This window comes from Podarcis vaucheri, assembly GCF_965113315.1.
Source record: "Podarcis vaucheri genome assembly, chromosome: 2".
Classification (NCBI taxonomy): Eukaryota; Metazoa; Chordata; class Lepidosauria; order Squamata; family Lacertidae; genus Podarcis; species Podarcis vaucheri.
The window spans coordinates 48,587,681-48,615,463 of NC_138760.1; the positions used below are offsets into that span (position 1 = coordinate 48,587,681).

The following is a 27,783-nucleotide window of genomic DNA, read 5'->3' on the forward strand; positions in this document are numbered from 1 at the left end:
AGAACAGAGGACTGGCTTCATCAACTGTGTTTGTGCCCCTTCAGGGTGGAGGAAATGAATAGGCAATTTTAAATGCTCAGTTCTGTATCAGAAAATTATGAGAATGTCTTCAAAACATGAAAAAGTGCTGAAGTTTATTTTTCTCTTTTGTATTGAAAGATGTTTGTACGGAATATAACATTATTTTCAACTCCTTTTTTTCTGTCACTTGTCTGAGTTCATCCCAGTGTTGACTTTGGGGAGTTGCTAGGTGCCTTGAACATTTTGTTCCCCGTTCCAAGACTCAAGCCTGAACTTTTTATTGTTATTCAACTCCGTTTAATGACGAGTCTTTTGGATTTGAGGATTTCTAAAAGCTTGATTTTGTTTCAGTCAGGATAAAGTGAATGACTTGACTCAGGTTTTTGGGAAACTTCTGTGTGACTCACGCTGTATGTAGTTGACTTGAGAATTAATTCCGGGCAAACGGTGCGGGAAGAGAAAAGCTAGCTCCCTTTTGTTTTCATTCGTCGGCGGAGTTTGGAGACAAGAACCAAACTTGGTGAAATTTATGCGCCTCTAGGCACAAATCGGGGATGATTCCGCCCGTCATCGTGAAACCCTTTCCTTAAATTTTATTTATTTTAATTGCGGATCCTCGGATTGGAACGTTTGCTTCCCTGGGTTAAATACAGAGCTTCTCCTGCCAGCTCCTGGGAGATCACTCGCTTCCAACTCTCGGGGAACAAAGTCAGGCTGGCTGGCAAGTTCAGAAGCAAATATTTCCCAGTTCCAAGGCAAAGGGGAGAGGGAGGGAGGGAGGGAGCAGGAGCTGGCTCGGTGCTCCGCTAGCAAGGCCTGTGGGAGCGCAGAGACGGAGGCCTGGCTTGGCTGGGCAGAGCACTACAGCGGCTCGCAGGCTGCTCCATCCACCAGCTCGGCTCTCTGCTGAGCCTGCCTAGGCTGACAATGAATGGCTGCTGCTAGTGCTGCTTGGAGGGCTAGGGGAGCAGAGCCCCTCCATTGAGCGACATCTCCTCTCCCCCCCTTCTCTTTGCGCAGGTGAGAGCCACGTCGCCCCCCTCCCTTCCAGGAGACCTCACCACTCCAGGGTCGCCCCCCGCCCCACTCTTTTAAGTCGGGGCACCCACCCGCCACCCTCCTTCCAATGCATGCACCCCTCCCCCCATTATCCCGGGTGTTTAAACTTTCCTCGCCCTCGCCAAGCAGCCTTCTAACCTGCCGGGTTCGCCCAAGGGGGGCGGCGGGGTGGGGGGGAAAGGGGATCCTTAAAATAGCAGCTGTTGCCTGCGCCGATTCCCCCCCCCCGTTGGGAGAGGCCCCCCTTAGCAGCCCTCCCCGTCTCTCTCTTTCCCCCACCCTCCCTCAGTCCCCCTCCCTCCGTTGCACCCCAAACCAGACCCCAAAGGAGGACCTTTGCGCCTGCCTTCGGGGTGTGGAGGGAGAGAGGAGCTGCGCCCCTGGGCTCCCCTGCTAGGCCTCCCTGCAGTCGGCGACCCCTTAGGGAAGTGTGTGTGTTTGGGGGGGGGTGTCCCCCTAACCCCCCACCCGCCTTCGTCCTCCTCCTCCCCGGACCTCACAGGCAACGTGGTGGCGCTCGCTGCCTCTCCCCGGCCTGCGCCTTCTCCTCCGCACAGACTGGCTGGCCGGGAGGGCGCGGGCTTCCCCTCTCCGCAGGCCTGTCCGAAATCCCCCGACGTTCCCTGCGGGGGCTTTGTCCTGCTCCTCCTCGCCTCGCTCCCCCCCGGGCCCGGCCGCCTAGAGGAAGGGCGCAGCGGCGGGGCCACCCTCGAGGGAGAAGTTTCGAGTGGGAGCCCCTTGGCGTTGCCAGGCGAAGAAGGCCTGGCCGGGCGGTTGGCTTGGAAACCCGGAATTCGGTGGCTTTCGGAGGATGCTTTTGGGCCACGGTGGGGGAAGGGGCGCGGAAAGAAAGCGGCAGGGGAGAGGAGAGGAGGAGGGGCGCTTCCCTTCCTCCTCCTCCTCCTTCTTCCAGCGGGGGGGGGAGGAGGTGGGGAGGGGGCAAAATGTTCATTTTCCTGCAATGGGACCTTTCAGAGTTTAAAAATTGGGGGGGGGGGGTTTCCAGGAAAAAAGTTCGAGAAAAGAAACTTCAGAAACTTTCACTTGTGGGGCAGCAAAAGTTAAGATCGATACTGGCTTGAAGAGACCAGACTGGGAATGGGGGGATTATTAACTGTTTTGGCGTGCACGTCCACTCGGAAATTGCAGTATTACTCTCTCGCTGAGATTAATGGGATTTTACTCCCAAACATAGACTTGGTTTACAACTTCCTAGGGTGGCGGGTGGGAAATTAAAGTTTTCAATGGTTGTTTTGGAAGGGGTGGGATTATGAGTATTTTACTTAGGTTAACTCCTTATGCACGTGGTAAGGGAAGGAGAAGGTCACAATGTGGCTCTGACTTGAGGATAGTTTTTGTTCTCTTGAATATACTTGTGGAGGTGGTGCAGTATGTTCCTGATAAATGAACATTGTAAACAAGTTGCCACTGAATAGCTCACCATATGTTATTTGTTTTCTTAAGTCTTTGCTTTTCTCTCTCTCTCTCGCTGGATTCCAATTTGGCCTTTCTAAGTGCCAAGTTTATTCTACCAGAGGATACAATTGTTGTCTTGTCAACTTGTGACTTCATAACAGAAAAGAGTTGTAGTGTTATTTTTCATAAGCAGTTGAGCTATTCAAAAATAGTGCATGACGACTTTGCAGTAAAATTGGCTCTGAAAAGAGGAAGACCACAGGTATATGGCATTGTATACATTGTTAACTGAGCTCCTCAGAAGGGCATCTAAAAGTTAGGTCCTGCTGTAAATTGCAATAACATCTTATATAGATTAAGGCTTCAATAAGAATATTCTGTCACAACTGAGGCCTGACTAATGGGAGGGAGATAGTGCACAGACAATGGAACTCTCCTCCAAAGATTACCTTACTGGTACTTGAAGCTGTGTATTATAGCTAGCAGTGTTGTTTAGTGTTGTTTAGAGCAAGCCACAGTCCAAACCAAGTTCTGCTTCTAATAAGTTCTGCACAAACAGATAACAGACTCTGGTAGAACAGCTGCATGTCTGTCTATTCAGAAGTAAATCTTGCAGGATTGCTGCTTTGGATCTATTTTATTTTTTCCCATATACATAAATTAAAATAAACATGAGCATCACAAACAATAAGCAAACAATTGGAGTACAGAAGTGGTCATTTTACAAAATTATTATGACTTACACAGTCATTTAAACAGGTGTTGGTTGAGCTCCAGCAGACTCACTAGCCCTCCTGATGAATCAGTAGGGAGATCATATTTTTCAGAAACCCCATTCACATTATGTATGGCAGACAGGGGTCAGTGAGATGGTCTTGGTGAGTCTGACCCCTGCTGAGTTGCAGTGTTGGGTCAATTTCTCAGAGAAAACTGTCTGCTGTGCCTTTGATATATACCCCTTAATTGTAAATCTGATTTGAGAGGCCAAGTGCTGTGCAACTTCCATTTATGCCACTATCAGCAGAAAGATTTTAAGATCCATGTGTAGCACTGAGCTCTTCTGTTCTAAGGGGTTGGACAGGAGGGCTAATGCTGAGTCTGGGGTGATCAGATGGCACAAAATATCAGCTATTATTCCAAATATATTCTTGTCAAAAGATTTACTCCCTGGGGCATGACAGTCATAGATGAATTAAGGAACCATCCTTCTTGCACCCTCTTCAGCAATGAGGAAAGGTGACACTGAGGAGAGATGGCACTGTTAGCTCAGTGAGGGCTGACAGCAGTATAGTTCTACTTGCAGATTTGAGTTTATCTTCCCTGAGCTTGGCAGAAACCCTGTGAAGTCATGCCATCACTATACTAATGACTTGTAGCTCTACTTCTCCATAACATCTATGTCAGTAGAAGCTTTGCATGGTATCCTTCTGGAGCAGCTATCCAAGTTAGGGGAGGTAAGCACCGCTTTGCAGTGGTTCCAATCCTACTTGGATAGTAATTTCCAGAGGGTGATACTTGGGGAGTGCTTTTTGCCCCTGTGGAGCCTTCAGTGTGGGGTTCCTTAGAGTTTGATTTTATCCCCCATGCTGTTCAACATCTACATGAAACCACTGAGTGGGGTCATCCAAAGTTTTGGAGTACATTGTGAGCTGATATGCTGATGACACATCTGCAGGTGTGGCAGTGGAGGTGTTGGACCGTTGTCTTGCCTTGCTAATGGACTGGATGAGAGCCAATAACTGAAGCTCAATCCAGATAAGACAGAGACACTGTTAGTGGGTGGTTCCCTAGGCCAGATAGATGGGAGGTTGCCTGATCTTGATGGAGTTACTCTCCCTTTGAAGTGTGTATGCAGCTTAGAGATGCTTCTGGATCCGTTGCTGTTGCTTGAGGCCAGGTAGCTTCTGTGGCACAGAATGCCTTCCAACAGCTTTGGCTGGTGGCCCAGCTGCACCCCTCTCAGGACAAGCATAGCCTAACTTGTGTTGTCTATTCTCTGGTGACCTCTAGGTTAGATTACTGTGGCATGTTATATGTGGGGATGCCTCTGAAGATGGTTCAGAAACTTCAGCTGGTGCAGAATTCAGCAGCTAGGTTGCTCACTGGGGCAAAATGACTTGAGCACTTGCTGCCAATTAGTTTCTGGGCCCAATTCAAAAGTGTTGGTTTTGATCTATATACCCTTAAACGGCTTAGGACCCCAGCACCTCAAGAACTGACTCTCCCCATATGAATCAACCCAGACCCTGCAATCATCACTGGAGGCTCTTCTTCATTTGCATCCTCTGCAAGTCCAGAGGGTGGCAACACGAGAACAGCCCTTTTGTGAGATGACCTCCCGCCTTGTGGAATGCTCTCCCCAGGGAGGCTCACTTGGCACCTTCATTACATATCTTTAGGGGCCAGGTGAACAAATTCCTCTTCTCTCAGTTCTTTGGTTAATTATGCCTTTTAAACTGTGGGAAGGGGTTATTTTTTGTTTGTTATTATGTTATGTATTTTTGTGTTTTTATACTGTAAACCTCCCTGTGATCATCATCATCATCTGGAGCCTTCTGTGGGTACAGTGGTGGAGTGGATGAGGGCCAAAAAGATAAGCTGGAATTCTAGAAGACAGAGGCACTTTGAGTTGGTGGTTCTTGTGTCCAGGAGATTGGCCATTTATCTGTTCTGCATGGGGCTGCAGGGAGTCAAACTGCTGCCTTGCTCTCCCTGACCTCACCTCCCTGCATGCTTTGGCTTTTAACTCTTGTTCATCTGTGACAGAGCGTTCTGGTTCAAGCAGGTGAAGATTGAGTAACTGGTTCAGCAGACCTGAACCAACTGGTTCAGTTCCAGTTCATGTATGAAAACTTACTTGTCATTTACATATGTGGAGATGTTCAGCAGTGCAGTATTGGATCCTGTTCTTAACTCTGTATGGTTACACATACTGGATAGAAAAACTGTGCAGGAGTGGGGCGGGTACACAGGCAAAACACTTGGTGATCTGGATTATTTATCCTAAGAGATGTAACAGGAGTGAATCGATTCCTTTTAAGAATTATGTTCTCTTGGTGGTTTCCACCCATCCAGCCCCATGTTTCTGGATTCCCTCTTTATTGTCTCATGGAGAATAAGGACACTGGGAGGCTGCTGGACTATGTACTTGCTGTCTGGGTCCCTGTAAAGCCTAATTATCACAGAAGTAGCCTGTTTGCCAGGGATCTTACTGTTTAATCAACAACTATTTGCATCCTGACCCATAGGTCAAAGGTTAGAAAGATCGGGTTTTGACCTCTTTAATAGGGACACAGACTGCTGCAGTGCTGAACCATGGGGGAAGCATTTTGCAGTGCACATACATTTCTTCCTCTCCCTGCCTATTTCCTCCACTGACCTGTAAAGCTTCAGTCTCTGTCCTGCCTCCTGCTTTCCAGACACAGGGCAGGGTATGGAGGACAAATCCAAAATGTATAAAAACTCTCCCAGTTATTGGTTTCATATATACATGGTAAATTCTGGTTGTGGCAACTGCATGTATCATTGCAGTGTTGTTGTTGGTGTTGTAGTTTTTAGTTAGAACCTTATTACCTGAACTGTAATGAGTCTAGAGGGGCTTGTGTGTTCTGTTCATTTTCATTGAAAATTTTCTGATAGTCAAAGCAATAAATAGTTGGTTTGGTGTTGAATTTAAATCCCTAGTTCTATGAAATTGCAGTGCTCCAGATTAGCGGGCTCCGGCATCCATTGTGATCTTTGGGGATGTGACGTTCTATTGTAAGGAGGCATATCTGATGGCAACCCTATCTGAGCCTGGGGTATTGTCCTATTCAGTGGCTGTAGGGCCAAGTGCTGGCAGAGACAGCTTAATGTGTTAATATGGTTATATAATGATGCATGTTACCAAAATAAATTGCAGATGCATTTGTACGTTGAATATGATTTTCAGTTTTGGCCGTTTCATCTTAAAATTGTGGAACTGGAAAAGATGCAGGGGTGGGCAGAGTATAGAAGGCCTTTCACATGAGAGTAAACCTACTGAGAGCTTTGGAACAGATAACCAACACCTAGGTGAGAATATGAGTCATTTCTGCAAATCACAGCTAGATTGGAAAATCTGTTTTGTTCTTTCACTTATAATAACTGATGGATTCACTTATTAAATTAACACAACTGCCCTACCCCCACGGTACAGTTGCCCTGTGATACTGCTTTGCTACAGACACAGGACAAAGAGCCAACATATAAGTAAGTTCAAAAGAGGGCAAGAGCAATTTATGAGTGATAGAAATATACCGGTAGGCAGATGCCATCTAAGATGATCGGGGTAGTGTGTCATTTTGCTGAAAGAGTCCGTAGTCCTGAAATTGCTGAAGGCTGAAAAGAATACAAGAGCAGGTTCCTTATTAATAAGCTGAGCAGTTAATGTTCCCTGTAGCAGATTTTGGGCACACCCAAGATGGTCATGTGTACATTTGCCCTAGCCTAGACACTTAGAAGAATTCTGCTGTAACATATGAATAATATGGTTATGCAAGAGTAGGAGAGTTTTTTTAATGTAAGAAAATAGTTTGAGGTAAAACATGGATCATGGAAGTTGGCTGTGTTCCCTGATGAACAAACAAAAAGAGAGAGAGGAGGAATATTGGAATTTGACAGGGAAGAAAAACTAGATTATTTACTTTAGGAGATGTTTGTGACTTCCCTGTGATGGAATATACACATCTCATACAGACTTCTTAGGCAAGAAGGAATTTCAAAGAGGCTGGCAGAGTTTTCCCTCCCTGTGTGGCCAACAAGGAAACTCATTGGGTGATGAATGAGAGAATGATCTTGTCGACTTTTTTTTTAAAATTAAAAAAAACCCTGGACTGCTGAGAGGTTAGTAGCCTGAGTTTTGATGTTGGTCGTAGAGGAGGACTCTTTTCCTCCATGGCCAGCATGGATATGTAGAATAATATCTCCAGAGCGATCTCGGCCCTGAATGGGAAGCCCGGACTTTGAAAGTCATCTAATCTCCCTTGCTGTATTATACTGTATTGTTTAATTAGTGTTTTTATGGAGCAGTCAAGTAATTTCATTGTCCCTGAAGGGGGCAATGACAATAAAGATATTATTATTATTATTATTATTATTATTGATAATAATTGCGCAATAGTAACTTTTGTAAACTTACTTGTATACCCTGCCATCCTCCCAAGCATTTAAACCTGGCAATACCCAGCCACCATAGTTTGTCCTTGGTGGATGAGTCTGTCCGGAAGAAGGATGATCTTAAGAATACAATGAGGATGCAGGTGTGTTTGGAGTCTTGGATGAAGAACATTAATAGAGTGAAGCCTCTGAGTGGCCCTATAATGTCTCCGTATGAGCTCATGGGCACAGGTCAGGTTGTCTACGTATAAACAAATAAGGCAAGAGGCAGTTCAGTCACCAGGTCTGCTGCTGGTTGGTTATTTTTCCAGGTTCTTTGCTTCTACTACTTTGGTTCCTGTATTGATTCAAGTGTAAAAGGAAGCCACAAAGTCCTACGCATTAATTTGGTTCCTGTTGGCTTTGCCAGAAAGAAAGGAAGAAAGGTAGAAGAGTGTTGTGTCGGTGAAACAGTGAGGCATTTGTTTTATACTCACAAAGGTTGTGTAGTCAAGGGAGATCTTATGTTGTTGCTGTGACAGACTTGGGTTTTATATACACAGAAAGAAACTTGGGACAGGAAGAAGCTAGGAAATATTAAGGGCTGTTGAATTATCTTTTGCCAACCATGGCTGGAGTTAGCATCATTTGGGGGCAGGGGGTGAAGTCTGGTGCTCTCATATTACAAAATTTAACATCTACTTGCCTTATCCTCTTAAATAACTTACAGCATCTCTGTGTGTGTTCTGTCAGTAACAAGGAAATTAACAATCTTAAATAGTAACTTCTAAGCCTGGGAGACAGAAGCAAAAATACTCTTCTCCTTGAGCTGTGCTATGGTCACTGTCACTAAAGTATCCAAACACAAAAAGTTCTGTGATTTACGCTGCCTGCATAACGAAGAGACCAGCCCAAGCGCCAGCAGGCATGCAATCCCTCAGATACATAGCAATAACTTTCTGAGGTTACTAAATTGCTCAATGTTCTTAGAGCGCTTCTTTAACAGAAACATTGGGTTTCATGAGAAAATGCCTTTCCTTGTTAATCTGCATGGCCCAAACCTTTTAGTGCTTACTTAGAAATAGTACCACTGAGTTCACTACTCCTTTTAAAAAAAAATTATTCATGCATTTTCTAATTTATGAGTTCACTACTCATAAATTAAGAGTTCAGTTAGAGCACATGATTATCTAGTCCAGTTTCTTGCCTCCAACAGAGATCACAAAGCTCAAAGCAGGGCATCATGGAGAGAGCCTTCCCTTGAAGTTTGTCCCCTAGCACCTGGTAAACTAGAGAGATACTGGCTCTGAATATGGAGGCTCTGTGTTCACTCTTTACAGCTACTTCATTTAAGGCAAGTCATTTCTGGAAATAACTTGCCAGACTTGCTACTCAAGCCACCCAAGGACACAGGCTGATCAGACCTCTTGTAGGCTGTAAGCAGTTGGTACCTATCTGCAAGGCTGAACATCTGGTTATAATCTTTGCTATGGGCCTAACCCTTGGGTACATTTCACAACACACAACTCCAAAGGAGTAAGGAATTTGGTATCAACAGAAGCTATCCTGCTTTATTGAGCAGAAACTCTTAATTGATGGAAGCTTTGGTCATTTGATTCCATGATATTGTTGGGGGTTAATGAGGAATTGTGGGAAGCTGCTGTGTTATGAGTCCCACGGTACTCCCACACCTTGCCTCCCATTCCCAATCCCAGCAGAAGCATGTTAATGGGTTTCCTGCCCTTGAGTTGTTAACATGTGTGATAAGCCTATGTGAAACTGCTCTCTGACTTACTTTTACTTTGGTTTGTTAGCATCCAGGCCCAGGACTTGAAGTTAAGGCTGTCAGTTGAGCTATATTTTAATTGGCCTTTTGCTCACTAAATTACTCCAAAAAGAAAGAGAGAGAGGGAGGGAGAGAGAGAGATGGTCTCTGCTTGCAAGGCAACTTTGAGATTTCCTGGGGACAAAAGTGAACTTGCTTTTGTGAGAGCCAGGCAGTGAAACTGATGGGGGAATCGTATTTTTTCTGATAAGTGTATCCATAGAAATGAGAGAAGTGAGATGTGTTAGCTCATAAAAATACTAGGTGAATGTGAATAGTTCCACAAACCACGGCTGAGTAACTGAAGCCTCATTAATGTGCTTGCTAACACTGGATTACTCTGAGAGCAGAGTCATGTTCCCATAGGGACTTCCTTGGTGGATAAGTGCTTTGCTGCCATAGCACAGAGCAGAATAACATACTGGAGAAGCTGTGATACAAGACACACTCAGCCTTCTCTTCAATCATTTCAGACTGATATGCCACTGATTTTTGCCCCAAACTATTTGCTTTCTAGATAGGAAATATCACTGAGATTTAGCCTTCATTTCTCTATTTCAGTGACTGGCTGAAGGTTAACAATGTGGGACTCTCAACATGGGAGTCACAGGGCCGTTACTAAGCAAGGTGAGAACCAGTGCAGTGCCTAGTGCGTTGGGATTAGACTGGGCAGACGTGGATTCAAATCCCCGCTTTGCCACAAAAGTCACTGGGTGACTTTGGGCCAATCACTATTTCTCAGCCTAATCTATTTTGCAGGATAGGGGTTTGAAATTAGCAGGGCATCAGGTGCATTTTGTGCCTAAAGATTCTCCATTTGCGAGCACCTCAAAAAGTCCGGGTGTCATTTTTTGCACCTGGCTGACACTCAGGGATTACTGAAATGTATGTGCTTTGAAGCCTCGAAGTATATGTTAAGGACAGTCAATATGTTAAGGTGTTTAACAATAAAGAGTAGAGTGTTATGAAAACCATGGTACCAATATTTTTATTGTAAACAAATTAAACATGTATTAACAATTTCCGCTAAGAATGTGATATTAACTATGTGTAACCTATGTGAATTGTGCATTAGTTTATGACTATCAAAATAATAGTCCCACCCATGGTGACTAGACATTCTGTTTCGGCACCCACAACCCAGGTCCCATAAGCCATTTGGCTCCTAGATTTTCTATCACAGTTTCTAATACTGAACTTGTGAGAATAAAAGTAGGGGTGGGGGTGACCATGTATGCCAACCCAAGCTCCTTGGAGGAAGGGAGAGGGGAAGAAAGGAGGCAGTTGCTCTGTGTAAATTCAGAAAGATCAGTGTCTCACCTTTTAAAATCATTTTAATGTCTCACCTTTTAAAATCATTTTAATGTCTCACCTTTTAAAACCCTTTAGAAACCTCACTCCCAAAATGAAGGTCTTCCATAGGCAATTTATTGGAAAGGACATGGAAAGCCAGAGTTCCCCATTCTTGAACTCTAAGCTGTTTTAACTTTAACATTGCCTTCTCCCACATATTTCCAATGAAATTACTCCAGTTAACGGGATAGACTTTTGCCTAACCACACACAGATTTTAATCCTACATTCCTGCAGACTGTCTTGATATCTGAGCACTGCTAGGCATGAGGGATCCTTGGTCACACTGGAAGAAGAATCATAGGGGTTTCCCCCTGGCAGCCCCTGGGTCTTTTATTCCATAGTTCACTCTTGCTTTAGTATATAAATCCTCTCTGGTCCACTGGCTCTGTTGCACCTTCCCTTCTGAAGAATGGGGAGGTATCAGATGTCTAAACCAGGTGGCTAGCACAAAGGTACAAAAGAGCAGAGGCTTCCTGAGTGACGTTAGAATAATGAGAGAGAGAGAGATTTCTTATACTGAATGAGTCTATTCTAGGATGAGTTGTGAGTTAGTCCTGCTTAACAGCTGCTAGTTGAGCCCTAGCAAATGATAAGTTGATTAACTTTGACCCCTCAGTTGAAGAAACACACACATACACAATTCTCCAGTACTATAGATGGCAACCATTTGTCAGAGAGTGGGCCTAGTAGTTAATAATCAGTGAGCACCTGAAACTCTGCAAGAAGGATGGCTAACCCATGGCCCCAATCTGGTCCAGCAACTCACAAGAAATGGCCCCTCTAGCCCTGGAAACTTTTATCTCCCAATCAGATCAGGAGATCTTTGTTCTGTAGAGAGGAATCTCTAAAGAGCTGATACAGCATTTTTCTCCTGATTGAGAGATTTTAAAAATCCCTCTGCCTGCCCTTTAGAAAAGACATCTGAAAATCAGTCAGCGGGATCTTTTATCTTCTATTTCAGAGCTAAGCACCACAGTGTTGAGACTGGAGATAAGCCCTCTGAATTGAAGCTGTAGAGTCTACCTCTATTGTAGCTAACCTTTTAAATTCAAGGATAGGAATTCACTGGGACCTCCTGTATGCAAAAGCTGTGGTAAGAAACTGTCTGTAGGCCTCTGTTTTGGGATAGCAGTTAAAAAGCAAGAGTCATGACATGGGAGTTCAGTAAGTGGATAATTTAGAGCCTTAAAGGTTTTATTTTTTCCTAATCTAGTCAGATAGCTTTGAAAGAGGGAGAGTTTGATGAGGAAAATAGCACAGTTAAGGAATGGTTAACCCTGGTTCCAGGTTTTTTTGGGGGCGGAGCTGCTATTTAAAAAATAAAATATGTATTTCATTTAGTAAATTCATATCTCCATACAGGTAATACAAAACCCCAAAACAAATGTGTTCCATGCTTAAAGGCAAGCAACTACAGAGTTCTTATTTGGGGCACAAGAGTTCAGATTGTACTAGAACTAATAATGTACAAGAACTTATACATTACTTTGATTTTTTAAAACCCATAAAGTAATACTTATATATACACCAGCACTGAAGAGAATACAGTATGGTTCAATTCTGTTCGCTAAAAGATGCAAACTTAAGGTAATTCATCTGTCTTGAAAAAAGCATAATGATAGGTTTAAAACAGAAGTTGACTGAGTATGTTTTTCCAGCTAAGTGATACAGCCTTGCTGAATCAATAACTCAGTCGCACAGAGTTAACACAGAAGCTATAAAATATCAGAACTACTACACTGTCGAGTTTGAGTGCCTGATACACATATTTTGTGGTGTGAAATTTTCTAGAGTAGAAACTACCGTATTTTTCGCTCTATAGCACACAGCCGACCATAACACGCACGTAGTTTTTAGAGGAGGAAAATCCGTAGGCATGCCACCCGTAAGCATTCCCTCCATAACACGCACAGACATTTCCCCTTACTTTTTAGGAGGATAAAAAGTGATTGTTATGGTGCAAAAAATACGGTATCTCTTCAAAGCCAAATATGTCCTAACAATTCACTCCGCTCCTCCTGCCTCCTAATAAGGAAGTTTTGTTGTCAATTTGAAGAATAAAGGTTAGGGCAAGGTTTAGCTCCATAGCAGCAAGCTTAAATTTTAAACTATTAATACACTGTAGATTTAACTACTCAGAAGGAAGCAAAGGAAGTAGTTCCATTTCAGAATTAAAGCATAGAATGTCAGCAGTGAGTGATGATGTCTCTGAAATACCTTTCCACTCTTCTAAAGTAATCTCTACCTCCAGTTTTTCTAAAATAAATGAAGGAAGGAAAGCTTGAGCATGCTTTCAGTAAGGAACTCCATGATCTGGAGCAGTTCCCCAAGGAGCGGGGGGCGGGGGGGGCCTCCAGTTTCTGATGGATCTCTGCTAGAGACAGCAAAAGCTGCTACAATTTCAGCTCTTGTGATGAGAAGCCTGTGTTTTGTTTCAGCACACCATTTTGGAAATCGAGGATCCAAATTATATTCCCTACCTCTTTTAAGGTGCTTAGAAATACAGTAACCTTCGAAATAAAATAGGCAAATCATCAACATGCCCCCTCAAAGGCAAATAAAACCCAGGCAACAAAAGCAGACAACCCCACCAAACAAACAAAAGTCCAAAAAGTTAGGCAAAATGCACATTCAGACAAATAGCTAAATGAAAAGGTAGACAAAGCATTCCAATGGGCACACCAAAGGCATTGTGAGGAAAAGGAGGGTAGAATACCTTGATAATGCCTATATTTTCCAGCCAGTCCAAGGACACCCATGGGATTTTTTTTTGGGGGGGGGGTTAAAGCCATTTTCAAAAATGACAGGGGCAAGAAGGCCTTGGTGAGTACAAACAATCTGCGGTGGTCATAGTGTCCACGAGCACCACACTGGGGGTTCCACTAGCCTTACACTCATTCTTGTATTGTTCAAATTAATGCAGAATATGTCTTATTATGTAAACCAATATACCCTATCTGAAACAGAATAAACCTCTTAAAGATACATTGGACTAGCAGGTGTGATGGATCCCCCCTTCTGCTCTGCCTCCTGCAGTCACCCTGCACCCCCCCCCGCATCTTTTCGAGGGTCCCACAAATGGGGCCGGGGTAGGGGGCTGCAGAGGGAAGAAATATTAAGTCCCATTTGTGCAAACAGAAGTCTGTGAGCAGGTGGGGGCATTACAGTTAGATGTCGCCCACCTCTTTTAAAACATACTACTAAAATAAGCTGTTCACATACACAATAATGGTGTAGTGTCTTTTTATTGTTTTATATGGCATGCAATTAAAAAGGCTATACAGAATACCAATAAATAAGTAAAGCAAACATAAGGACTTTCAAGTCCCATTGAAAGCCACCGGATTTTCCCGGACGTCACTGGAATTTGAAAAGTGGAATTGCTGTCGGGTGGGGGGTGGATTTCCGAAAGGCGGCACTTTGTCCTGGATCTTAGGCAAGTCAATTGGAAAATCATGGTGTTTTTTTAATTTTCGTGGTGTTTTGATTTTTACTTTATGAAATATGGCAACCCTATGTAAGCTAGACATAACCAGTTTTCAGCCCCATCTGCACTATATATTTAAAGCAGTGTCTTAACGCTTTAAACAGTTATGGCTCCCCCTCTCACCCCCGAAATCCAGGGATGTGCAGTTTGTTAAGGATGCTTAGAGTTGTTAGGAAACCCCTATTCCCCTCAAGAGCTACAATTTCCAGAGTTCCCTGGGAAAGAGGGGTTGATTATTAAACTACTGTGGGAATTGTAGGTGTTTGAGGAGGATAGCTCAATAAAATTCATACTAGGGATTTTTCATTTCCATGCCACGCAGATCTGCAAAATTTTCAGTTTTTCAAAAATAGGCAGTTCTTCAAACTGCTAGTAATGTGGGACACTCAGTGTGACTCTGCATGGGAGGTAAAATGTGATTCCTGAGCTGCTCATCCCATCTCCAAATGCCATTTCAGGCACTGTTTTGCACCCAGCTTTTAGCATGCAAGGGGATTTTAAAAAGCAGCAGTCACAGTGCAGTATCTCCAGAGCTCATCTTGCGTCCCCCCCCCTCTCGCTCTCTGCAGCCTCACAAAGTAATATGTTCCCTCAGTGCGCATTGTGACAGACACATTTTTAAACTAACTAGGGCACCTCTTCTCAGTAAAAATGTACATTCATTTTTAGTATTTAACATTCCACCCAGCATTAACTTGCCCCCACAGTTGGCAAGTGTGAAGGAATAAAAAGCACATGACTGTTTTGTCTGTTTTTAGCAAAAGCTTTCATTTAAATTCATAGTGTTTCTTATCTGCAGCACACATGCTGTTTGTCTTAAACAGACAATACCCATGATTCAAAGCTCCCTGTGCCCTGGGAGGGACGGATCCATACGCTCACTCTCAGGGTTCTGTCTCTTCTTAGAGCTGACAATAGAGAAGCCTCGCTGGGCTTGTGGATCAGCAGTGCTGGGTTGCAGCTTGTTTACCCCATGTGGCTGGCGGGGGGGGGGGGCAGGGGGGGAGCGGAATAGCAAAAGGTGCCACTTCCCATTATAGTTTGTGTCTGCATGTCTCTTCCAACACAAGCAATGTTTCACCAGCTTAGACAAACAAACACAAACCTTTCCTGGCTAATGAAGAGCTATGTTTTAACCTTGTCACTTTTCCATAATCTGGACAGTGCTTGATAATATGAAAATAAACATTAGAGAAACGAGTTCTGAAGTTTCACATGGTTATGCTATAATACCTGTGACAGCTAACTGCTGAGTGTTATCAGCATCAGGCTAGTGTAAAAGGGGTGGATCATTCAATCAGGACGTTATGCACGTTATGTCTTTCCTGATTGCTAATAACCACAGGACTGTAAAAGGTTTATTATATGCAAATGATCCCTTGTGGTAGTAGGTTGCTGCTACAAGTAGAAGCAGTGTTGATCACTCCTTCTAGCACATTCATCATCCATGTGTGTCTATAATAATATACAATATATGCCCACTGACATACAGTATCCAGTGGTACCTCTGGTTACGTACTTAATTCGTTCCGGAAGTCCGTTCTTAACCTGAAACTGTTCTTAACCTGAAGCACCACTTTAGCTAATGGGGCCTCTTGCTGCCACTGCGCTGCTGGAGCACAATTTCTGTTCTCATCCTGAAGCAAAGTTCTTAACCCGAGGTACTATTTCTGGGTTAGCGGAGTCTGTAACCTGAAGCGTATGTAACCTGAAGCGTATGTACCCGAGGTACCACTGTATATGTCATTGGGTATTCTTCACATACCATCTGTTCATGTTTCTCTCTTGCACAAGGAGGTGCCCAATCATTCCATCCCTAATTTTGTTCTTCTTTATGGTTTTGAGTTTGCCAGTTGTTCATTTATAGCACAGTACTTTGAAAGGGGGAAAGTCCTGTGTAAGTCAAACACACAGTTGTGAAAAGAATACTGGCCGGCCAAGGATGGAGTAGTAGATATTCTACAGAACCACACTGAAAGATGTGCCCATTTGCGAAGGTTGCTGGAGCCATCTTGATTTGCCAATATTGGAATGTAAGCCCCACTTTGTTAATTGGATATGCACCACCTTTCCTGATACAGTTGACAGCAATTTACAGAAATAAAAGAATACAGTAAAAGCAGTACTGTGCAAAAAAGGCAAACAATGAAAACCAGCAATAATGCAATTTCAGATCAGTTGCAACTGGCGTATAATTTAGTCTGTCTGGTCCCTGTGGTCAGTTTGGATTTAGAGGATGGTTTGATTCTGGAAACAGAACGAAATGACCTTTAGGTTCTTTCAAAACCAGCGGTGCTCTCATCAAAAATTCTTGGAGGACAGAGACATTTCAGCCCTCAAGTGCCGATGCTTTGCCCTCATTGAGCCTCTAATCCCAGGATTATTACTTCAAGTTTTTTGTTTGTGAGCTACTAGGGTTATAGCCCATAATCACATTTGTGAGCTGTTCATTGGTCACATCTTTGCCCTCTATTCCTGGTTTACTGTCCTCTATGATATACTGTATTAGAGAGAATTTTAAAGGTGCTTAATATAAGCCCCGCTTGCCAAGTAACAATCAGGTGCTCGATTTTAAGGCTCCCAGTTGTTCCTTTTCAGTCGCATCTTTACAGGCTGCACATCTGACATCCTATACAACATCAGGTGCAGGGCAGGTGGGTTTAGTTTGGGGAAATCTGTCCCGAAGGCCAAATTAGGACCCCTGGCAAGACTCAATTAGACTTGTGGGCTGCAGGTTCCCCAAGCTACTGTTCAAGGCTAATCTGAGATGCATGTTAGATGTGGACAGTCTCCTGCCACAAGAGGCTGGACTTAAATGGCATTCTGACTTCCCTTCTATCACTACTAATCCATGATTCAGAATATATGAAGAGCAACTATTTGAAGCTTAGCCTTACAAAATAGCCTAGCTAGTAGCTTCTGCTGAAAGGCTTCCTTTGTTGTAGAGTGTGCAATTCTGTTTTTCAAGTTACTGAATTCCTTTGCCTTTTCCAAGGCAAAATGTTGACGGGCCAATACCTGTGGAAGTTGCATCACATGTCTGCTATAACAACAGGGTGGATGCATGCTTTAAGGAAACATAACATTTTCTTTTAATGGACTAGTCAGTCAGTGGACTTAATGCAGCATTTATTTTAAAAGGATGGGGTTGGGAAAAGTGTTGGCTGAGACCAGTGGTGTAGCGTGGGGGGTGCAGGGGGGGGCCGGTCACACCGGGCGCAACATCTGGGGGTTAGGGTTAGGGGGCGCAAATCCACGGGTTAGGGGGCGCAAAATACTTGCCTTGCCCCGGGTGCTGACAACCCACGCTACGCCACTGGCTGAGACGTCTGTCCTAAGCGCTTGCACCTCTCTGACCTTAATGACATAGGCACTTCCTCTTCTGCTCACATTACCTGGCCGAGAAAGAAACTTGTACATTCAATAACGTATCTTTGTTTATATCCACATTTTGGCCTGAGGCTGTCACAAGCTTGCTATCCAGACGTTTTCTGCAAGGAGGGATTCTTTTCCTATTGAAAGTAGGCTTCCCTGTCTTCAAGACTTTGCCCACTCTCCATTAAGTCACTCCCCACTCAGGCGGATATTTTACTCCCCCCCCCACAGCGGTGTGTACAAATAATGCTTAATCAATGCAACCATAATGAAATTATTCCATAAACACAGACTTCAAAGCAGCTACAGTGGAACCTTGGTTTTCAAGCGTCTCGGAAGCCGAACGATTCAGAACCCAAACACCAAAACCCCAGAAGTAATTGCTTCCGTTTTTGAACACGCCTCAGAGGTCGAACGGCTTCCGCTGCAGTTTTTTTCCATTTTTTCAATGGATTTTGCCGACTGCCCATTGGTCCTTGGTTTTCGAACATTTTGAAAGTAAAACTGCCTTCCAGAACAGATTACGTTCGAAAACCGAGGTTCCACTGTATTTTATTTCCTGTTCCCGTCCCGTCCACTATGCAGAATTCCAAACCCTCTTCTTGTTCCACTTGCGCCTTGCTTTGTTTTATATGCGGGCTGTTTTAACTTCCCTCCTGATGGGGAATGTGTCCTCTCTATGCCTGGCTTCATAGCATTCTTAGTTTAGCCAAAATTGCTAAGTCAGTCTTGCGCTTGGTGTGTCACAATACTTCTGACTACTGTAAGCTGGAAAAGATCTGTAATGGAATGATGTTGCCATTTCTAGAAACGGCACATAAAATAGTTGATTGGGTGGCCAGCGTATTTTTCCCCCTCTACCACCTTTTCAAGGTAACCCTTCCTTCACCAGGCAGTATGAAGGGGGACCTACCAGGGAGTAAAAGGAAATGGATGACCTTTTCTTCCCTTTCCCCAATGTTCCCCCTTTTCTCATACGTGCCTTTCCATGCTAGACCCATCTACAACCTCTCTGGCTCCTTCTTCCCTTTGCAGCTCACCTACCCAAGTGAAGAGAAGGAGAGGATGGCTCAGATTCTCCAGATGGAGATCCCCAACTTTGGTAACAGCATCCTGGAGTGCCTGAACGAGCAGCGATTGCAGGGCCTGTACTGTGACGTCTCGGTGGTGGTGAAGGGGCATGCTTTCAAGGCACACCGGGCTGTGCTGGCGGCCAGCAGCTGCTACTTCCGGGACCTTTTCAACAACAGCAAGAGCACGGTGGTGGAGCTTCCTGCTGCTGTGCAGCCCCAGTCCTTCCAGCAGATCCTCAGCTTCTGCTACACCGGCCGGCTCAGCATGAACGTAGGCGACCAGTTCCTGCTAATGTACACGGCGGGGTTCCTGCAGATCCAGGAGATCATGGAGAAGGGGACTGAGTTCTTCTTGAAGGTCAGCTCGCCCAGCTGCGATTCCCAAGGCTTGCACACCGAAGAGGCACCTTCCTCTGAGCCACAGAGCCCCGTGGCCCAGACCTCCACCTGGCCCTCCGGAAACACCCCCCTGCCCCTGGTCTCTCGCGTAAAGACAGAGCAGCAGGAGTCGGACTCTGTCCAGTGCACATTTGTGGTTAAGCGGCTCTGGGAAAGCAGCCAGAAGGAAGGGGGAGGCGGAGGTGGAGGTGGAGGCGGCAGTAATGGCAGCCGCAAAATGGCCAAGATCTCCTCGCAGCAGGAGCTGAGCGGGGGTAACCGACAGGCGCAGCAGCAGCAGCAGCAGCAACAGCAGTCTCAACAGCAGGGGGCGCTAACGGGAGGCAGTGGAGGGGCAGGCGTGGTCAGTGGCCCCAGCACATCAGACCAGACGAGCCCTGGTACCTCCAGTGCCTACACTAGTGACAGCCCCAGTTCCTACCACAATGAGGAAGACGAGGAGGAGGACGCTCCCGAGGAGGGCTCTGACGAGCAGTACCGGCAGATCTGCAACATGTACACGATGTACAGCATGATGAATGTAGGCCAGACGGGTGAGTGGCAAGGGCAGAGTGGTGACAGACAACATTCCTGTTCAGCTTCATACCTGTAGGAAAGGAATTGGTTCAAGTTGCCCACCTGTGATTTGGGTTTTAAAAAATAAAATAAAATAAAAAATTGCAGTGATACATTATGGGGAAAGTTATTGGAGGCTGAGAAAATGAGTGTTTTTAAATTGTGTGTTAAAACATTTAGATCTCACCCTTCTGGTGCAAGAGCGCCACTCAGAGTGATGCACAAAACCTTAAAATCTGCAGTTCTATTAAAACAGCAATATAAAACAAATTGACAGAAGACACTGGGCCAGCAGTTGAAACCAAAACATATAAAAGCCGTTCAGTAGAAGTCTGCTGAATTCAAGCAGTCTTCAACAACGGGGAAGCGGCAGTCTGATATCTCAGCTGGTTGGAGCATGGTGCTGATAATACCATTGCCATTTCGATACTTTTATGGGACAACTGTATATTCCTGCACTGTAGGGGGTTGGTAGGGTCCATTTAAAATCTACAGATCTGTGATTCTAAGTGCCAACCACACTTCACAGGACAAGGCATTCGATCAGCTGGTGCAGCCACTGAGCAGGCCCCCATCTCTCATCCCACTCAAATGAATTTTCACTCTCCAGGGGAATCTGCGGAGTTGGATTGGCTCATTCTGGGCCTCTTCACGTTTCACAGCAGAAGTATGTACATGGTATTCATCATGTGTCCACTTCTGCCTGGTGAAATGTGAGATGGGGGCACTGTCACCCACCCCTTCACACAATACATGGCGGAAGGGGCTGCAGTTGGCCTTGACACCCCATCTTGTTTCCCTGGGTGTTCTTGTGGTGTTAAAAAGTTGCTGCTTTCCATATGTTAAGTAGTAGTGGAAAATTGCTAAGTATTTTAGATGGCATGTAGCTGCCTCTACTGTGTGAAGCACTCCCTGAGATATTGAAAGCTGCCCCTGGGGCAGAGTATCTGTATTAAAGAGTCATTTAATTCTCCATTTCTCACAGCCTGAGAATCAGGACTTGGAGGTGTGGCTTGCAGGGAAGAGAGTGGCCAGGGCTTTGAAACTGGACTCTAAAGAGAGAGCAAGCAAAGGTGGCCTGGGTTTTCTAGGGGTTAATTCTATGGGTGACTTTTACCTTGGGTTCCAGCCATCACTATGGCCTTGTATGTCCGTGTGGGATAAGGCTGTCTTTGTGCCTTCTGAGTCTCTCTTTCCAGTCCAGTTTCCCATGGCCAAATACTCAAGACTCTTGAGATTTAGTCAGCAAAAATGTGCACTGAAAAGAGCAGATGTAGCAAGGAACTTAATAAGAACTTAAGAGCTCCGATGGATGAGACCAAAGCCCATCTAGTCAGTGCTCACACAAACCAACCAGATGCCTAGGTGAAGTCTACAAGTACAGCAAGAGGGCAGTAGCACTGTCCTGCTCATGGTCCACAGCATACTGTCTCTCATATTAAACACATAGCCATTATGACTAGTAGCCATTTACAGTCTTATCCTCCCATTATCATTTTTAATCCTCTTATGGTTAAGCTTCATAGACCTAGAACTATCATATATGCCTTAGTGACTCCTGGGCTAGACTACTGTCATGCATTCTACATGGGTCAACTCTTGAAGACTGTTCAGAAGTTTTGGCAGAATGCTGCTGTTGCTGCTGCTCAGCTGGCCTTCTTGTATAATATTTGTATAACATACTAAGAATTTCATAGAATCACAGAATCGTAGAGTTGGAAGGAACCACAAGGTTCATCTAGTCCAACCCCCTGCAATGCAGGAATCTCTTGCCCAATGTGAGGCTCAAACCCATGATCTTGAGATTAAGAGTCTCGTGCTCTACTGACTGAGCTATCCCAGCAGTCACTGGCTGCTAATTTATTGCCTTAAACAGCCACATTCCTGATCACAGGGAACATATGACCCATCTACTGAGGAGGCCCTGCTGAAGTTTACATCTTATATGCTCAGCATCCACAAGAAATCTCTGTTTGAGTTCTAGTACTCTAGAATGCCTTCCCGTTGGCTGTGCCTTTAGCCTGCCCCCCTGCCATCCTTTCAGAGGCAATTTAGGACTGTTCTAATCTTCATTTGATAGGTGACTCATTACTTTTGATCTACTCCATTTGTGTGCTTGTTGTGTTTGCTAGTTTAAAATCATTTATGTTGTTTGTACACCATTTTGAGAAACGGTATATAATCAAATAATAATAGGAGGAGCACTAGTAAAAATGCAGTGTAAGCTGTAGTATCATTGTAGTTCAGACATAAGCCTTCTATGTAGCCTTAAGAAAGTTGCTCTTGTCAGCCTCACCGACCTCCTTCACAGTATTTAATAAGGCTATAACAATTCTGCCTAAGGGGGGTTGTTGTAAAGATGGCTGTGAATTTTTAGAAAGCACTTCGGGAAAGTGTCCTATAAATATGATGTACTATGCTCCTGACAGGTTCCTGCTTGAGATGAGCAGTGCAAACAGAAACATAAAATCAACCAGGCCTTATGGATTATGGATCTTTTGCCACCTGTCAGCATTTCATCTCCCTGCATCCCATTGAATAGTGTGGATCTAACCCTTTTCACTGACTGGAGATCCCTGTGGCAACAACAGCAATGAGCTCTCCCCACTTTCACTTTTATTGAAAAGATAAAAACACATAAGCTTCCAAACAGCTTTCTGTTCTTGTGAGAGGAGGAAATAGTGAGAGGAGGAAAAGAATTTTCTTCCAGAATATGTGTTTGTGGTGGGATGTCACACAGGTATATACTTGTTGAGATTCCACAGCTTTAAGCTTCATTCCTTGCTTGCTTTTCACACCTTTTCTTTGTGTTTTCCCTCCTCACCTCCCTTCTCCTTTTCACCCAGCAGAGAAAGTGGAAGCACTGCCAGACCAGGTGGCCTCCGAGTCTCGCAACCGGATACGGGTGCGGCAGGATTTGGCTTCGCTGCCCGCTGAGCTCATCAACCAGATTGGGAACCGGTGCCACCCCAAGTTGTACGATGAGGGGGACCCAGCTGAGAAGCTGGAACTTGTGACAGGTAAGATAGGGTCAAGTGGGGGGGGGGGGAGAGTGAGAATGTAGATTTCAAGCCAGTTGCAGTCAGAAGGAAAAGTCTGGCTTGCTTCCTAAAATTAATCCCAGTCTGGTGGATTAGGGCCTTGTTGGCAGAATGAAGTGGCAGTTTCTCCCACCCCCAAGAGCAAGGTGATCCTGATTGTTAGCCTACAAAATACTAGAAGATCCTTCAGGGGGGCTTCCTCTCTCAGATTAAAAACAACAACTAGTAAATCAGGTACCACAGCTCTCGTGGTTGCAGGTTGCAAGCAGTAGTCAAGAGGGTGGAGCTGCCTGAATAGCACCCTGAAGTAATGCATGTGTATGTTACATAGAAATTGACTGGGCCCTATGCATGCGCATGGCCTCAGAGTCTGATTAGGACTTGAGATGATCCTACCAGGGCATCCCAGCTTCCAGCCCCTTGTACCTTTGTTCCATGGCATTCTCTGATCAGTTAAAAGGAGCTGGCCACGCCCCATTGCTTTAGACAAAGCATACTCCGTGAGCACTGTTTCGAATTAGCGGGAAAGACTTCAAACTCTTGATCTAAAGACTATTGGAAAGAAAGCCAGAAAAACAGGAAATCAGTTTGTAAATCTTGTTTATGAGCTAATCCAGCTTTTGGCTTTCCACTGCCCCGCACTGCTGCATCTCTTACAGGCTGGTGCCCAGCACTGGGATAGGAAGGAGAGAAACTGTGTTGGTACCCAAGCTAAGTAAGTCATATCCAGCACATGCTCTATCCCGCTCAGAGCTATCTTGGGGGATTTGGTTCCTGCTGTTGGCCTTTCCTCTGCACGTGCCAATGTACTTGCTCTGTCTGCACTGAGGGGAGTGAGTTGCTCACTCTCCTCAGTGAGACCAGCAAGTCAAACTTTCCTTTCACACAGAAGTGAACTTCCTCTTTCTCAGGTATTGGTTTGAATCTGTCTTCCCAACATCCCCAATTCACCAAAGTTACTAGCCACAAGCACGTCCCCAAACTGTCCATATAAAGTCGGCAAGAGCATTAGAATTGGCCCTGCCTGGATCAGTCCAGCATCCTGTTCTCACAGTCGCCAGCCTGATTCCTTTTGGAAGCCTGCTGATGTTGTGTGCTCTCAAAAGCCACTTGTGCAGCTGTGTTTACACGATGGAACCAAACTCACCCCGGAGTTAATGACTCTTAGCCAACTTTGTGCTTGCCATAGTTCTACACCAGCGGTTCTCAACTTGTGGGTCCCCAGATGTTGTTGGATTACAACTCCCATCACCCCTGAGCTCTGGCCTTGCTAGCTAGGAGTGATGGGAGTTGTAGTTCAACAACATCTGGGGACCCACAGGTTGAGAAAGGCTGTTCTACGCGGAGTTGGAAGCTGAGAATGGCTGGGTGGATCCCATTATAATTGTTTCTTGTTGCTTCCAGAAAGCATCTGGTACTGCACACAAGTGATTAGGTGGCTTATGGGTCTGCACCCAAGTTGAAAGCTTGTTGTTTTCACAACAGGCCTTGTCTCTTTTCCCTGCCTAGGTACCAATGTGTACATCACCCGGGCACAGCTGATGAACTGTCATGTCAGTGCTGGGACACGACACAAAGTGCTTCTCAGACGACTACTAGCATCTTTCTTTGACCGGTGAGTGAGCCTCCCAGTGTGTAGGAAAGGGGGAAAGGCTCTGTTTTGCTCTGTTTCCAGCCCCTTTTTTTGCCACACCATTTTTTTCTGCTTTTGAGGCAGGACTTCTGGGCTTGAGGAGTCCTGCCAGAGCAAGAGGCGAGGCAGGAGCTGGAACGGCTAGGAGTGGACAGTTAAAGGTGGGTGGGTGGAGAACAATAAGATGCTGCTGGTAAAGGATTTAAATGCTTTCTCTTCCTCACCGCTTGCCAGGAACACCCTTGCCAACAGTTGTGGCACTGGAATCCGCTCCTCCACCAACGACCCTAGCCGGAAACCCCTCGACAGCCGGGTGCTGCATGCTGTGAAGTGTGAGTGTCTGCCTTAATAGATCCTTCTGCGGTGGGGAGGGAGCTTAGGAGTATATTATTACTGCTTTCTTGAAGGGCATGAGGTGGGAAATTTTAGCTGTGTGTCATATGGTCAATAGGCAGAATATCCTATTCCACCCTATTGGAGCACCCAGATCTGTAACGATTCCAGCAGCGGAAGCAAATACAGAACTGGAAGCGGGTCCTTTGTCTCACTCCAGGCTGTGGTTTTAAGATTTACTGTGCTGTGAGTCATCGCAGGCTTCCACCAGCATCTCGGGGGTCTTTGCTGGCTTGGGCAGGCGTTGGTGTTTGGGTTCCCGAGAGGCAAAGAGCTGTGAGGATATTGATTCCCAGTTGCCGCTATAGCGACCCTGATCCGGGCTCACGCCCTTCTTCTCTTCCTCAGTTTATTGCCAGAACTTTGCCCCCAACTTCAAGGAGAGCGAGATGAATGCAATTGCTGCTGATATGTGCACGAACGCGCGGCGCGTTGTCCGCAAGAGCTGGATCCCCAAACTGAAACTACTGATGGCCGAGGGCGACACTTACACCACCTTCATCAATGACACTGGCAAGATGGAGCCAGACATCATGGGGGTGGAGCACAGCTTCGAGACGGGCAGCCATGACGGTGACGCAGGCACCTCCACCGAGGGCCTCCAGTAAAAACATGCCCATCTCTTTCCCCCGCCCCCAGTCGATGGTTTTTATTTCCTAATTTGATTTTTGTAGAATCGTTTTTCCACCTTTATTTCATTTCTTCCCACCCGTTGTTGGTTTTTGTTTTTGTTTCGGCAGAGGAGAAAGAGCATTGTGCCTTCTCCTTTAAAATATATATATATACATATATATATATTATTAAACATGGGCCTTGCTTCCTCAGGCGCCACAGGTAGTACGAGCTCAGAGGGGAGGTCTTGCTGCTGCATTGGCAGTTCTGGCTGGCATTTTCTCCCCCGTCCCTTCCCTCTGTCCTTGTTGTGCTATTAATTGTTCTTAGATATATATTTTAGTAGATTTTTTTTTTAAAAAAATACCAAATCCATTTGCAAATGGAGGCCATGATCCAGGGAGGTCTTATCCCAGAGTGCTGCCTCTTTCTTCATCAGATCGGGTTCTCTCCAGACAGGGCTCTCTCTAACTTAGACTGATCATCGTCAAGCCTTTTCCTCAGGTTCATACCAGAGAGTGGGAAAATCCTAGTGCCATGATAAATGCGAACAGGGAAAGGACTGGACCCCAGTGCTGTGCTCATGTTATCCTTACTCATCTTGGCTTCCCTCCACTCTTGCCTAGGTATGTTCAGGTCTTGCACAGCATGGCAATTCCACCCTTGCCATTCTCGGTACACTCCCTTTTCCTTACTCTTTTTTTTCTCTCTCTCTTTCTCCCCTTCCCTCCCTCCCTCTCAGACATACCTCTCCCTACTTTTTCTGTCTTCTAGACCTTATGTACCTTCCTCATCCGTTATCTGTCTTGGAGGTTTTGACCAGCCTAGCCTACTGAACTGAGAACGTATACGGCAAATCTGTTTGGCAGTGCAGCCCTTCCATATTTTGAGTGGCACAGAGTCATGAAGGGAACAAGGAAGGTTCTCAGCCCCGCACCCAAACCCACCCACCCCCCGCAAAAAAACCCAAATTATACAAGCAGGTCTAATGTAGCTCTGATACCTCCAATGTTTCCTAAGCCTAGTGTTCTCTCTGAGGTGTTTAGTTTAAACGTGGGGTGCAATGTGCAAACTATTCACTTTCCAGCCAGTCTGTGAACAAATAGCAGCACTGCTGATTGAAATGCCAACCTTTTCTGCCACTTCAGCTAAATTGGCTCAGATGTCACAAGGTTTGGGAATCAGGTTTTGAAGGAAGAGGAACGCCAAGGGAGAAAGCATCATGTTCTTTTTTCCTAGAAGTGCCAGAAGCTACCCAGTATGCAAGGCTGCCTTTGACCTTAGCTCTCCTCCCAGCACCAGGTAATGAATCACAGTGTGAAATTTTGCCTTTCCCCTGCTCCATTAGTGATGCTTCCGAGTCATATTTGGTGCATAGCAGAGGAGCCAACTCCTAGGGGCCATGGTCCCTTCGCTCCCCCCATAAAATATTTGACGTAGCCACACACACACACACCCGCAAGTTGATAGGCATTGCAATCCAAATAGTGTGTGTACACTAAGTCATGTCATCGATTATGCAGGGCAGGGTTTACCTCCCCCCCCCCCATGTTTTATTCAAGTTTACACCCCTGGTGCATAATGAAGAACTCCCATCCTCGGGTTCATAGGGACATTTTGAGATGGGAAGTACATTTAAGTGGGAAGCAAGCACATTTAGGTTCCACCCTGATTGCAGCAAAGCTCCTCTCCCTCTTCCTGCATTTCTATTTGTATGGTCTAAGATAACGACTTTGAATTACATTGCGAGAATCTCTCTCCTGGTTATTCTTACTAGAAAACAAAGTCTGCAATTCTCTCAGGAAACGGTTGGCCTTCCTTTGAGCAAATCAAACTGTGAAATGAGGCAATGGGTGGAAATCTTTTTTTTTTTTTTTTAAGGAATTACAGCTTTTTAAAGAGGGTGGAAACTCCTGCCCATGAATTTCCAAGAGAATAAACTCCAGAGCAGTAGTTGTCCCTAGTAGCAAAAAGATGGCAAATGCTGTGACATCTTGAAGACTAACGGGCTTTTTAAGCTGGGCTGGCTATCTCATGTCGACTCATTGGTCAGTTGAAGCAGGCCTGGTCTGGGGAAAGTCCCGTTTCTCTTAAGGGAAGGCCAGCAGTGGTCGCCTGGGCTCAGGCCGCTGTTTCTTTGTGAGGAGGAAGCGAGACTAAGCAGGCCTAGTTACCTCTTGTGAAATAATTCTCTTATAATTTTTAATAAACTGTTCTAGTGGGTAGTACCAACTCTGTGCTGGATATGTTACAGCCAGAGTTGCAACACTCAGATCCCACCACTTCTGATGTGGAGATCAGTAACAAAAATTGAACATGTTGTTGTTATGAAAAGGGCTCAAAAGCAGCCTAGCATATAGTGAGCACTTCGCTCTGAGTGCTCCTAATTAAGCATTGGCAGTTACTCCATGTTGACAAGTGGGC

General features: G+C 45.2%; 1 protein-coding gene across 5 annotated transcripts; it reads left to right on the plus strand.

Moving 5' to 3' along the window:
* NACC1 (nucleus accumbens associated 1) lies at positions 1-27,229 on the plus strand. Of its 5 annotated transcripts, none has more exons than XM_082214726.1 (6): positions 1-1,041; positions 18,689-19,658; positions 22,527-22,700; positions 24,207-24,336; positions 24,589-24,686; positions 25,096-27,229. In XM_082214726.1, exons 2-6 carry the CDS (start codon positions 18,719-18,721, stop codon positions 25,353-25,355), a joined length of 1,602 nt encoding a protein of 533 aa, XP_082070852.1. In that variant the 5' UTR covers positions 1-1,041; positions 18,689-18,718; the 3' UTR covers positions 25,356-27,229. The 5 variants fall into 5 exon arrangements, with proteins under 5 accessions (XP_082070852.1, XP_082070848.1, XP_082070849.1 ...); XM_082214722.1 differs by lacking the exon at positions 1-1,041 and adding an exon at positions 1,424-1,907; XM_082214723.1 differs by lacking the exon at positions 1-1,041 and adding an exon at positions 1,427-1,907 and having other exon boundaries at positions 22,530-22,700.
* The last annotated feature ends 554 nt before the right edge of the window (positions 27,230-27,783 follow it).